This window comes from Pelobates fuscus, chromosome 11, assembly GCF_036172605.1.
Source record: "Pelobates fuscus isolate aPelFus1 chromosome 11, aPelFus1.pri, whole genome shotgun sequence".
NCBI lineage: Eukaryota > Metazoa > Chordata > Amphibia > Anura > Pelobatidae > Pelobates > Pelobates fuscus.
This window is the reverse complement of record NC_086327.1, coordinates 14,441,254-14,454,116: the sequence shown is the minus strand read 5'-3', so window position 1 is coordinate 14,454,116 and position 12,863 is coordinate 14,441,254. Positions and strand designations below refer to the sequence as shown.

The window sequence follows — 12,863 nt, the reverse complement described above, 5'->3', positions numbered from 1 at the left end:
AGCACCGGTAACCACTGAGGTGCTCAAGTAGCTTCTGGCTGACCTCCAGACAAACATGCTGTTAGATATAGAAATGATCTGCAAAGACATCCCATATACCGTATATATAATTACATATATAATTTCATAAATATACACATAGACTTAATATATATATATATAATTTATTTTTTTCTGTGTATATTTATGGAATCTTTTTACATAATTAAGTGATTTTATTAATTACCATCTGATTGACCTGCCTGACAACCCAGTCAGAAAGTCAAGAGAATTTAATTTGGAAGCCCTGTATTTAACCCTGTAACTTTCCTAAATACCATAAAACCTGGACATGGGTGGATACTGTTGTATTTGTGAGACATTACTGAACACATATATCAATGCTTTAGGGCAGTAAAAAGTATAATGCTGATGATATCATCGGCAAAATGGCAGTTTATTTATGAAAAATGCAAAAATCAAATATGAATAATAACTTTGGCCAGTGTTTGTGACTAAGTGGCTACTAACAAAGACTGGACATAGCCTCATTTTGAATACCCTGTGTTGTCTATGTTTTCAAATGGTATGCCATGATGGGGCATTCCTGGGCTGCTATATTTGACCCGTGTAAGTTAAAAAAAAACACAAAAAAATGAACATGGGAGTACTCTTGTAATCATTAGATATTGCTGAACACAAATATGTGTGTTTTATTGCAGTAAAAGCTAACAGTAATATAATAGTCGCAGTTAAAATGTCACGCAGAACTAAGAAAATAACAACATTTCTTCATTTCTCACACTTTTTTAGATTTTATTCATATAAAATAGTTTTATATATAAATATTTGATGATAAAGGAAAGTCCTATTTCTTCTGAACAAAATGCTAAATAATAAGCGTGGGTGCACTTAATATGAAATTATGGTTGGACAGACACTTAGTCACATTCCAGGTTTTGTTTACATTTTGTTTTGATCAAAACGTGTACAATTGGCTCTGTCCTTAAGAAGTTAAAGGAAAACTATGGTGTTAGGAAAACAAAACTGTGGAGGTCCCTCAACCCCCACCCCTGTGTTGAAAGGGCTTTGATGTTACAGTGTTTTTGTATCCCTTTCAAGATTCTCAAAACACACAATAGAACAATGTGAATTAGATAACACTGTCCCTCTATGTAAACTATTATTTATTGTTGCCTGTAAGAGGAGTTATTATGGGATGGAGATGTTTTAAAGTCAAGGGTGGCCAAATATCAGTATGGTACCAACATATCCCATAATGCGTTGCCAGCCTTATGTTGGCCAAGCAACGGGGGGCTGTAGTTCCCCCATATTTGGCTACCCTGCTTTAAAGGGACACTATTGTCACCAGAACTACTACAGCTTAATTTTGTGGTTCTAGATCTACAGCCTCTTCCTGCAACCTCTTCAATGAAACACATTTTTCTAAGAAAAATATTCATGCTTAGGGGGACTTAAGAAAATCAGGGAAAGAGCGATATCTAAAATCAGACTATGAGTAAAGGATATGGAAAGAGAAAAAATCAGCGCTAGATTGCCACACAAGAAAATAATAGTAAGGCTATCCTTAAAGGGGAGTCCCCTATAATCCCCTAATGGTAAGAAATGATGCAAAATAGAACAAAAAAAGGTTGCGCCTAAAATATACAGTAAAACATATAAGAGTGTATATAATAAATAATATAAAATAATACAATTTAATATTAAATATAAATGGATAATTGGCAATAGTCCAAAACACTTATCATAAGTCCATAATGGTAGATGCCATGTATAAGAACAGGGATCCTGAGGTGTAAAATGGGGTGCGTCTTCACAAAGGTGTCCTCGAAATCCAGTGAAGTAATATGTGGAGAAAAAGACAAGAGGAACTCCAATGGCACAGTATATAGATGAATAAAATGGAAAATAAAATAAAATAAAAGTAGTCTTACTCACACTTTTCAGAGCTAGAACCTAGCTCTGATATAACGCACGTGAAGTGGAATAATCCCCACTCAAGGATATGCGGAGTAATATTGATTGGAGAGTATCTGGCTCAGATTCAACGTCCAAGTTGGTATTATTCGACCCAGGGAGGAAAAATAAAGTATATAGTGCTCTCTGTATAGTAATTAAAAGGTATAAAAAGAGAATAAATATACTACTCACAGTATATAGAGCAGGCTTGTACTGCTCAATGTAGGCGCTTGGGTGGTATCATCCCCACCTAAGGATTCTTTAGGCTTCTCGTCAGGTAGATAGTATATATATTGTCAGGTGAAAAATAAATCAAAATGGCTATAAAATGTTTTATGCCAAAGTATTTTCTTTATTGTAAAGTAATAAAATTAATATCTAAACGCGTTTCGCCGCAAGGGCTTCTTCAAGTAGATAATAGTAAAAAAGCTTTTTTAAATAAGTGTATTTCCAATTATCCATTTATATTTAATATTAAATTGTATTATTTTATATTATTTATTATATACACTCTTATATGTTTTACTGTATATTTTAGGCGCAACCTTTTTTTGTTCTATTATGAGTAAAGGATATCCCTGAAAAAATGAATGGACAAAATATTAATGCAAAAAAAAGTTCATGTGACTACTGCACTCGAACAATACGTGAGTTTTCATCTATTGTTATATTATAAATTTCTGTACACTAACAAAACAAAAAAAACAATATATATTTGTAGTACAGATGTTAAAATTACTGTACAATATACAAAATGTCACCATCACTAATCATTGTATTAATATTTTACATTTTTAACAAATTGTCAGTTTGCTAATTTTTTTAAAGCTATATAATATTATAGCTAAGATATCTGTACGGTATATTCTATGCATTAAGAATTTATAGTGCCTGTAAGTTTTTTGTAATTGTCCTATTTATAGTTAAATCCCCTCTCATAATATTGTAAAGCGCTACGGAATCTGTTGGCGCTATATAAATGGCAATAGTAATAATAATAATAATATAGTGGTAAATAAGGGAACCAGCTGCGGTTACAACTAATTTACCGCGTCCAGATATATTCCATTGGAAATATATTACTTATTATTGTTGTAATAGTTGATAAAATTGTTATATTTTGTCTTGTTGTTATTATTTATTAATATTATTATTATTTATAAAGCACCAACAAATTCCGCAGCGCTGTACTATGGGTGGACTGACAGACTAGTTGGAAGCACAGGAACAGTGGGGGTTGAAGGCCTTGCTTAATGAGCTTACATGTAGGCAAATGTAAATACCTGATTCTCTTGTCAGTTCTCCTCCCCCACGTGTATTTAAAGATGTATTGGACTGCCACACATTCACACTCCACCTATCTCAGCTTTATCATTCAATGTTAAAACACACCTTTTTGGCTTTCAGTGTGTCCTATAAATAAAGTTTTGTTACTCCATACAGCCAGTGTCATTGCAGTTCAACCATGGCCATGCATCTCTTTACACTTCTTGGTGCTCTCTCAACTCTCACAGCTACAGGTATGTACATTGTTTGTGTTGCATTTGCTACTTTGCTACTGTTTCTGTCTCTTTAAAATATGTTTGTTGTTTTTTTGTACAGTTTTTGTAGTACTTAACTTACTACTACTATTCTGCTCTAATATTTTTAGTTATTTATTTTTTTATTAAATATGGTGGAATTGGATACCCTTTCAATTCAGATCTTTTTTTTTCAGCACTGTGCCGCACTGACCTTGAATGCTCCTTACAGAGATGCATTGATTAATATCTCTACGAGGAGACACTGATTGGCACAGTGTGGCTTTGCAGTGCATGCACTATAACCTCCTATGGGAAAACATCGAACTGGTCGAGATTGTTAAATTTGATAATCTCAGCCAAGGAGAAGAGACAGTGCAAGCCGCGGCGATATTATAGTGCTGAAAAAAAGGGTGAGTTAAATCACCTTGTTAAATGCAGACAATGTCATTATTTAACTGATAAAATATTTATTTTATAGCAAAATGCAGTACACGGTGCCTTATTTTTGTTAGACTGATAGCATTTTGGAGGGGGATTCTCTGGAATGATATCTGTATATTTTATTTCCCAGGGTTACGTTACCTTCTCTACATCAAACTTACAGGACAATTCACTAAAGTGAAAATTGTCAGGAATTCAAAGTAAATTAAAAGATCATTTAACATTTAAGGTAAAAAAATAGCCAACCTACAAGGAATTTTTCGGTTTACCTATTTGGCCTTAAATTTTTGATTCACTTTGAATTTCTAACAAATCTCTTTTTTGTTAATACCGTCTTTCCCCCGAAAATAAGACCAGGTCGGGCTTATTTTCGGGGGATGTTTTATTTTGGGGGAAAATGGTAGCATCATGTGCTCGAAAGCTGGGCTACGTTTAGGGGAATTCACCCGAACATAGACCAGGTCACTGGTCACAGGGCATGGAATCCCATGAATCTTTGTTGGGGGAAAATTCCTTGAATATAGATTAGCGAACTAGAGACTAGGGCTTATTTTTGGGGTAGGGATTATATTATGAGCATCCCCTGAAAATAATCTAAGGCTTATTTTCGGGGGATGTCTTATTTTCGGGGAAACACGGTAATCCTGTTTGACATTCCAAAAAGAGGATAAACTGCTACTGGCAAAATTTTAGTATTACCTTTATTTCTAAATCTGTTTTATTGGGGAAAAAAAACAATTTTATTTCTTTTTAAACTTGCTTTTCCCAAGTACTCAAAGTCTTTATGCTCCTAAGGCATTTTATATATTTTTATATATTCTTTGGATAATTATGTTTATAGTTAATCTTTCCCAAAATGTTTTACCAAATGATAACAAATATAACTGTAAGGTTTGAATACTTTATTGTGTTTTCTCATATTTATTTTTTCCTCTTTAGTCTTGCCTCTCTATTATAAAAATGCTAAATGGTAAAAGTATGATATTTCACGTAAAACCGATTTTATAATCAAAATTTCTAAACTTTGCCTACGGGGACTCTTTGTTTAAAACTGAAACCTTATACCAGAGGGTTGAAACTGATTAATATAGTCCTTTCAATGCCAAGCACATAATTATTAGAGTGGCTGTTCAAATAGAAAACAAATATAAAATAAAGCAGAATTAGAAAGTTTTCTCCTTATTAGTGACATTTCTTCTGCTTTCCTTATTTTAGCATCTCTTAACATTTTGGTTACAATCTGGCATCCAGGTTACTTTGGAACTGATAAAATTATGACAATTATTTTTCATACCAGCAAACAAATTAGGCAGAACAACAAAATTGCAAATGTAACATAATAGACACTTTGGTGACTCCACGCATATCTTTTTCATGGCATTAAAAGCTAATGTAAATGTTACTGATTAGGTATGCGTGCCCCAGGGGACAATTATCTGCAGTTTTATTTTGCTTCATGATTTCACACTCGAAGAGCATGTTGCATTGTTTTTAAAAACAAACCTAAGTGTGAAAAGAACCGTCAGACATCCCTAAACTTCCAATGGACAGTGAGACATCCTGTGCATCACTTAACCTAGACTCAATCGATGGGATGTGGGTTTTTCCATAATGTTGTGAGTCATCATAGGCTCCATATGTTATTATTATTATTATTATTATTATTATTATGATATTTATAGAGCACCGTCAAATTCCGCAGCGCTTTACAATGGGTGGACGAACATACATGTAGTTGTAAGCAGACAAGTTGGACACACAGGAACAGAGGGGTTGAGGGCCCTGCTCAATGAGCTTACATGCTAGAGGGAGTGGGGTAAAATGACACAAAAAGGTAAGGATAGTATTAGACTAGTGACAGTTGCAGAAGAGGAATCAGTTGGGAGCTATTAACAGTTTAATTGATACGCTTTTATGAAGAAGTGGGTTTTTAACGATTTTTTGAAGGAGTGGAGACTGGGTGAGCATCTAACGGAGGAGGGAAGTGAGTTCCACAGGAACGGTGCAGCCCTCGAGAAATCTTGAAGGCAAGGTGAGCATCAGAGGTGCATCAACATAATCTGCAGACTTTACAATTAGAGAAAGGGAATATTTAGAGGTGATGAAGGACCAGCCCAAATAAGCTGACACTCTATGATTTGAGATAGGTAGATGTATATTATAGCTAGTTGTATTACCCAGTTGGAGTGATCTGACCAGGATTTGTACCGGGGCTTCCTTGTTCCAATGAAGCGGTCTTATTACTGCTCTAACCAGACAATATTTGTTGCTGTGCGTTGCAATTAGAGTAGGTAGTGTGAGCTTCGTATGTGTCAATGCCATGTAATAAAGAGAGCATTGGCCTGGTCATAATAATAACAATACAATAAATGAAGTTAGAACCTCAGCAATTAAAGACAGAAAGAGTTTATTTCTTCAGCGAGTGGACCCTAGTAAACATTGCCTGCTACTAGAATGCAGGTTGTCTACATTGGATGATTAGGTCTGAAAATGACTGCTACTATGACTCAAAAACAGTTAACGCAGGGAGCTGCATGCTGTCCTTCAGTGTTGCACCAATCAGCATCTTCTCATAGAGCGTTCAGCACTGCACTGACCCAGGAAGCACCTCTAGTGGCCGTCTCAGTGACTACCACTGGAGGTGTTACGAGGCAGTAATGTAAACACTGCCTTTTCTCTAAAACAAAAAGACTGTATTTACATTAAAAAGCCTGAAGGCAGTAGACACCAGAACAACTACATTAAGCACTAGTTGTTCTGGTGACTGTAGTGTCCCTTTCATTATTAAACGTTTGCAAGGCAGTTACAGTTCCCTCTTGAGTTCAGCTCCGTTCAACTAAACTGCCAGGAAATTACAGAACCAGCAGTCTGACTGACAGCTGGGGAAGTGTAAAAGAGGTTACTGTATAAAAGTGCTGATTCCTTCTTAAATTGGTTCTTTTATAAAATGAAAAAAACAAAAAAACAGGTTACTCCATGCTTTTGAAGTGTTCCTTGAAAAGACTTTATAGTCACCCAGACCACAATGAAGTGATCTTGGTGCAGAGAACCTATTATTTTAACCCAGCGATAGAAAACATTACAGTTTTCTTTATAGAAACTGCAATGCTTACAATGCAGATTAAAGGACCACAATAGGCACCCAGACCACTTCAGCTCAATAAAGTGGTCTGGGTGCCGGGTCCCTCTAGTTTTAACCCTGCAGCTGAAAACACAGCAGTTTCAGAGAAACTGCTGTGTTTCACTGAGGGTAAATCCAGCCTCTAGTGGCTGTCTTACTGACAGCCGCTAGAGGCGCTTCCGTGATTCTCACTGTGAAAATCACAGTGAGAAGATGCTGGACGTCCATAGAAAAGCATTGAGTAATGCTTTCCTATGGGCGGTTTGAATGTGCGCGCGACTCTTGCCGCGCATGCGCATTCAGCGCTGACGTCGGCAGGAGGAGGAGAGTTCCCCAGCACCGAGGGAGCCCAGCCCTGGAGAAAGGTAAGTGGCTGAAGGGGTTTTAACCCCTTCAACCCAGTGGGAGGGGGCCCTGAGGGTGGGGGGGACCTTATAACCCTATAGTGCCAGGAAAACAAGTTTGTTTTCCTGGCACTATAGTGGTCCTTTAACCCCTTAACGCCGTTACAGCATTCTATGCTGTCCCACATTAAATTGGCTTTAAAGCCGTTGCGGCGGCATAGAACGCCGTAACGGCTTGCAGCCCCAGGAGCTCTGCGGTACTTACCTTCACCGCAATCCTCTTCAGGAGGACTGTCTGGCAGCACAGGCAGCCATCCCACAGCAAATCAGGCCCCCGGGGGCCGTGTGATCGCTCTCAAAGAGCGATCACACGCCCCCTATAGCTGGCTGTGGCTCTGCCAGCAGGGGGTAATTCTCATTCCTGGACTACCACACTGTCTCAAAGGTCACATTACCAATCTGGCAAATTTCAATGTGAAAAAAACTGAAAAATTTAATGTGCTATATTTGACCCTGTAGCTTTCCAAAACACCGTAAAGCCTGTTAATGGGGGATACTGTTGTACTCGTGGGACTTTGCTGAATCCAAATATGTGCTTTTTTCTGCAGTAAAAGCAAACAGTATTATGACACTTACAGCTAAAATGTCAAGTGGAACTACAATTTTTGTTTACATTTTGTTTTGATCAGAACGTGCACTATTGACTCCGTCCTGAAGGAGTCAAATCCACCTCTAATGTTGCTATCATGCTTACAGCCACTAGAGGGCCTACTGCTGCAGTAACATTTAAAGTAATCTAATGTTTTTATTATTCAGTTTTTACAAAAGATAAAAAAAAACTAAATTTTTATTGTTACATTTCTCGCTGTGTATTTATTTACCTTCCGTCATCATTTCTATTGGAATATGAAACGTTTTTGGAGTCATTTTTCTTGTGATGGCAACCAGCAATGTTTAATATTCCAAAATAGATTAATGTTGCCATCTACTGTTCAAAAAAAGAAGTGCATCACTAATTAAACATTTGGCTTTGCTTTGTCCCTGAAAATGTATTTTTTGTGATAATCTACACAGTGCTACTACCTTATTTATTGTTTATAAATTACCTGTTATTATTTATTATAAAATAACACATGTTGCAGTCTGCATTCAATTAATTAAGATGCAGATTGAAGTATACATTTTTTTATAATAAACTGTTTTCGTGATATTATACATTTTAGCTTTGCACACTGCATTTGGTAGTTCAAAGTTGCTTTTATATACATTTCTTACTTTACAATTGACTGTGTTTCCCATGAATTTATCCAAAAATGCTATATAACAAATGTGTCAATTTTTAGCCCCCCTTCCCAAGTTGATGTCCCCCCATTCTACAATGCACCATTTGAACAATAATTATACTAACATAGCATAACAGATTTACTGCTGTGTAGTTGCTTGGAATTATATGGAGTCGTGTGTCTCACCTGCTGCCTGATTGTACCTGTCTGCATTAGTTATACAAGCAATTTCCTCCATTGATATAATTTATCTTCCAGGTTATGCTCTCACATGCACAAAGTGTATGGCCTTGGGTGGAGATTCCTGTACAGAAGGCCTCAATGACACCTGCTCCTCTAACCAAGTCTGCATGTCTGTCTATACTGTTACTATCTCAGGTATGATCTTAATTTTGATTTATATTTTTATGTATAGTTAGTTTTTTTATATTTCAGAAAAAGTGACTAATTGGGATGAAAGCAAAAGTCAGTGCAATATAAAAACTGGGTTGGTTTTGTGAGTTATTTAGTGTCAGAGGAAACTCATCTCTCAATGTTATTTCTATAGATCTCTGATTAAATACAACAACAATTCCTAAACATATACAATGGTAGTGTATGGTAAACACAACCAACTCAGTTACAGGGGATAATTTACACCATTAGGTAAAGCATTATAAACTTTTTTTTTTTATGAGATGCTCTGTTATCTTTTAAATTAAAGATTTAGCAAATAATTGCATAATCCAGTTATGGACTAACATTGCAAACGAAGAGGGGAAATGGAAACATTGTTTCATGTCTCCACGTTTCTCTGCTTTCTCTATGGTGGCTGGCTGGTACGAAGGACAGAGCTTATAACAATGTTTGTCAGAGAGTTAAAATGGAGATACCCAGATACAGAAGTGTGCATTTCTATATTTAATTGTATTTTTTTACACTTGGCAAATACAGATTTATTAAAAATAGGAATATGCAAAGATAAGATAAAAGATAAACCTGTTACGTATAAGCTCCTTTTCAGTTTTAGGTAATAATAATATACACACATTTACCATGTCCATTATTGATGATATTTTCTCGTGACAGTTTCCTTGTGAAGTACATTTTTTTGTGATTCTCTTCCCTTATAATAACTTTATTTCAGTAAAGTTCTTCTGATGACTGGTGTCCTTGTGCAAAGTCTTTATACCAAATGGTATAAAATTTAAGGTGCTACCAATGGCACCTATTCATGATTTCCTGTCTTTTCTCTAATCGGCCGCCATATTGAGCAGAGGATGATTGATTGAGATGAATTGTTCACTGGTGATTGGCTGTGAGTGTCAAGTGATGCTCTCAGCCTTTCATTGGCTGCCCATAATGAGCAACAGTATGTGTTGCACATAAGTTCCTGGGAGCACCTGAAGGTAAAACTTTGGCCAGAGACTCCAGCCCTCAAACAAATTAAAGAACAGTTTGTTTGAGTAAAGGTGATCAACAAATGGATGAAATCTGCTATTATATGAACTTTCCTTACATAGGTAGTTCAATTCATGGGTTACGAAAAAAAATTAGAAGCAGGGTCACTCCATAGAAAGTAGACATCTGAACTACATATCCTACAAACCCACATGTGTAGAGAGTCAACTTGAAAATAGTGGTGAACCAGGATTGGAGAAGAAGTTTTAGCCTCACCCTGACTCAAGTACCTTCTCTAACCCGTAACTCTAATTATTAGCACAATGAAAACAAACTTTTTATTTTGATTTTAATCTTTTGAATTCATTCAATCCTTGCACCTCACGCCGCCCACTTTCATTTTCTATTATAGGGCAATAGAATTCTGTTATTATGACATAAAGATTGCCCCAAGCACTACATGTAACTAAATCAGTTTCAGCAGTTACACTAGTCATACTCCTGAATCCCATTCAAGTAACATCGACTCTGGGGAGTTTGTAGCTAGGTTACCCTGATTGGAAATATTGGATCAGTTTTGTATTGTTTCTGTAAATGAAAAGGACTAAGACTATAATTATGGACTTAGGATATGATTGTCAGATATTAAAAAAAAACCACTAATTTGCTTTTATTCTCTATATGTAGGGGGAAAGCCAGGAGATTTTTTAAGCAGATCGTGTGGTTTACAAAGTCAATGCAACAGAATTGGAAGCTTCAGTATTCCTGGTAAAGTCATCAAGATGGGCATCACTTGCTGTTCCACAGACTTCTGTGTGCCAAAGCTTGCAAACCGTAAGTAAATGCATTTACTCACCCGTTAATAGTCACCGGCTAATTTAAAGAACTGATGTTGGCCTGATTATCATATGTTTAACTCTCTAATTACTGCATTCCTACATTTAAATTATAATATTTTACATTGTGGACAATACAGATTGCACAAGTGCAATAATATTTCTCATAACAGGTGCCCATTGATTGGCTAATAGTCTCAGCCTATCACCAGTTGACCGACAACATGTATCACAGTGCAGAGAGCAACTTTGGAATAAAACCATTGCTTAACCCCTTAAGGACACATGACATGTGTGACATGTCATGATTCCCTTTTATTCCAGAAGTTTGGTCCTTAAGGGGTTAGCAAGCATCTGAATACTCCTACCCTCACAACAAATCAGTCTCTTGAAGGACCAAGCTTTATTTGCCGTTTTTTCACTTAAGGACCAAAGCAATTTTTACATTTTTGCTGTGTGTGTGTTCATCCACAATTTCCATCTTTTTCATTTTTGCACCAACACATATTATATACTGTTTTTAAAAGGAGAAAATAAGCCTTAAGTTGATTGACATATACATATATACATTCCATTTTTTTCTAAAAATAAAAATAAATAAAAACAATTGGTTTGCTGGATAAAACAAGGAAAGGTTAAAGAATCTTAACATGTATAGCTTAGAGGAAAGACGAGACGGGGGGATATGATAGAAACATATTAAAATTAAATACATAAAGTAAATCAACACAGTAAAGGAGGAGACTATATTTAAAAGAAGAAAAACTACCACAACAAGAGGACATAGTCTTAAATTAGAGGGGCAAAGGTTTAAAAATAATATCAGGAAGTATTACTTTACTGAGAGGGTAGTGGATGCATGGAATAGCCTTCCAGCTGAAGTGGTAGAGGTTAACACAGTAAAGGAGTTTAAGCATGCGTGGGATAGGCATAAGGCTATCCTAACTTTAAGATAAGGCCAGGGACTAATAAAAGTATTTAGAAAATTGGGCAGACTAGATGGGCCGAATAAAACCTTTTGGCCCATCTAGTCTGCCCAATTTTCTAAATACTTTCACATTCTGCCGTCACATTCTATGTTTCCATGTTTAAGTACAAAACCTAGTATTGTGTTCAGCTACATCTTCGGAGTAGAGCTATGACCCCAATGTATGCCATAGACACTATCCTGTGAAGCTACAATTAGAATTTTCATAGATGGATTTGATGGGTCTATGAATCATTTTAGGGCATTATAGCAATTTGGTTCTTCAAATTACCCCACAAAGGCATACCATTTGTGGAAGTAGACACTCCAGAATACCTCATTGTATATATTGTGCCTTAACTTGCCACTATTTTTTTAACATTAAGGGGTTAAAAGAGTATAAATTATTATGGGTGTGCTCCTTCATTTAGTATTCCTTGAAACGACTGACTGAATATGAAATAACCGGAATGTATCGTAATTCTTTATTTTCCTTTTTCCTTAAAGTGCCCAGTGACAATACCCAAAAAAATGGACTGAAGTGTGCTTCATGTGAAACAGATTCTGGACCTTGTCAATCTGATGAAAAGATGGAATGTATGGGAACTGAAAACAAATGTCTCACCCGAATTTCAAAAACAACAGGTACACATCATGCCCCCATCATCGATTATCTTTATTTTACTCACCTCGGGATAATGTAAAGTTTTGTTTGAGTCGTACACGTCAGAGTGTCCATGTCACTGATTGTTTTGTCAAGAAATTACTTCTTGATTTCTTGTATAATGACTTTCAACATTCATTTTATTTTTCAGGAGGCTTCCCAGCTACATCGTACACTTACGGTTGTACAACTAAAAGCATTTGTGATATTGGAGAGCATATCATAAGTTTTCCTACATTCAGCATCTCAGGACAATTTATCTGCAACAGTGGACCAGCAATCGTCTCTCATGGCAGCTTTTTAATTATGCTTTCTGTTTTTGCACTGCTGATAAAACTGATTTAA

At 36.1% G+C, this 12,863-nt stretch overlaps 1 protein-coding gene across 1 annotated transcript; it reads left to right on the top strand.

Moving 5' to 3' along the window:
• The first annotated feature begins 3,407 nt into the window (after positions 1 to 3,407).
• LOC134576735 (phospholipase A2 inhibitor NAI-like) lies at positions 3,408 to 12,863 on the top strand. Its single transcript, XM_063435450.1, has 5 exons — positions 3,408 to 3,479; positions 8,930 to 9,049; positions 10,739 to 10,885; positions 12,362 to 12,499; positions 12,670 to 12,863. Exons 1-5 carry the CDS (start codon positions 3,425 to 3,427, stop codon positions 12,861 to 12,863), a joined length of 654 nt encoding a protein of 217 aa, XP_063291520.1. The 5' UTR covers positions 3,408 to 3,424.

Coding starts and splice junctions, on each gene's coding strand:
- LOC134576735 (XM_063435450.1), top strand. CDS start 3,425: ATGGCCATGCATCTCTTTACACTTCTTGGTGCTCTCTCAACTCTCACA. Junction 10,886..12,361: donor TGTGCCAAAGCTTGCAAACC/GTAAGTAAATGC, acceptor TTTTCCTTAAAG/TGCCCAGTGACAATACCCAA. Junction 12,500..12,669: donor CCGAATTTCAAAAACAACAG/GTACACATCATG, acceptor TTTATTTTTCAG/GAGGCTTCCCAGCTACATCG.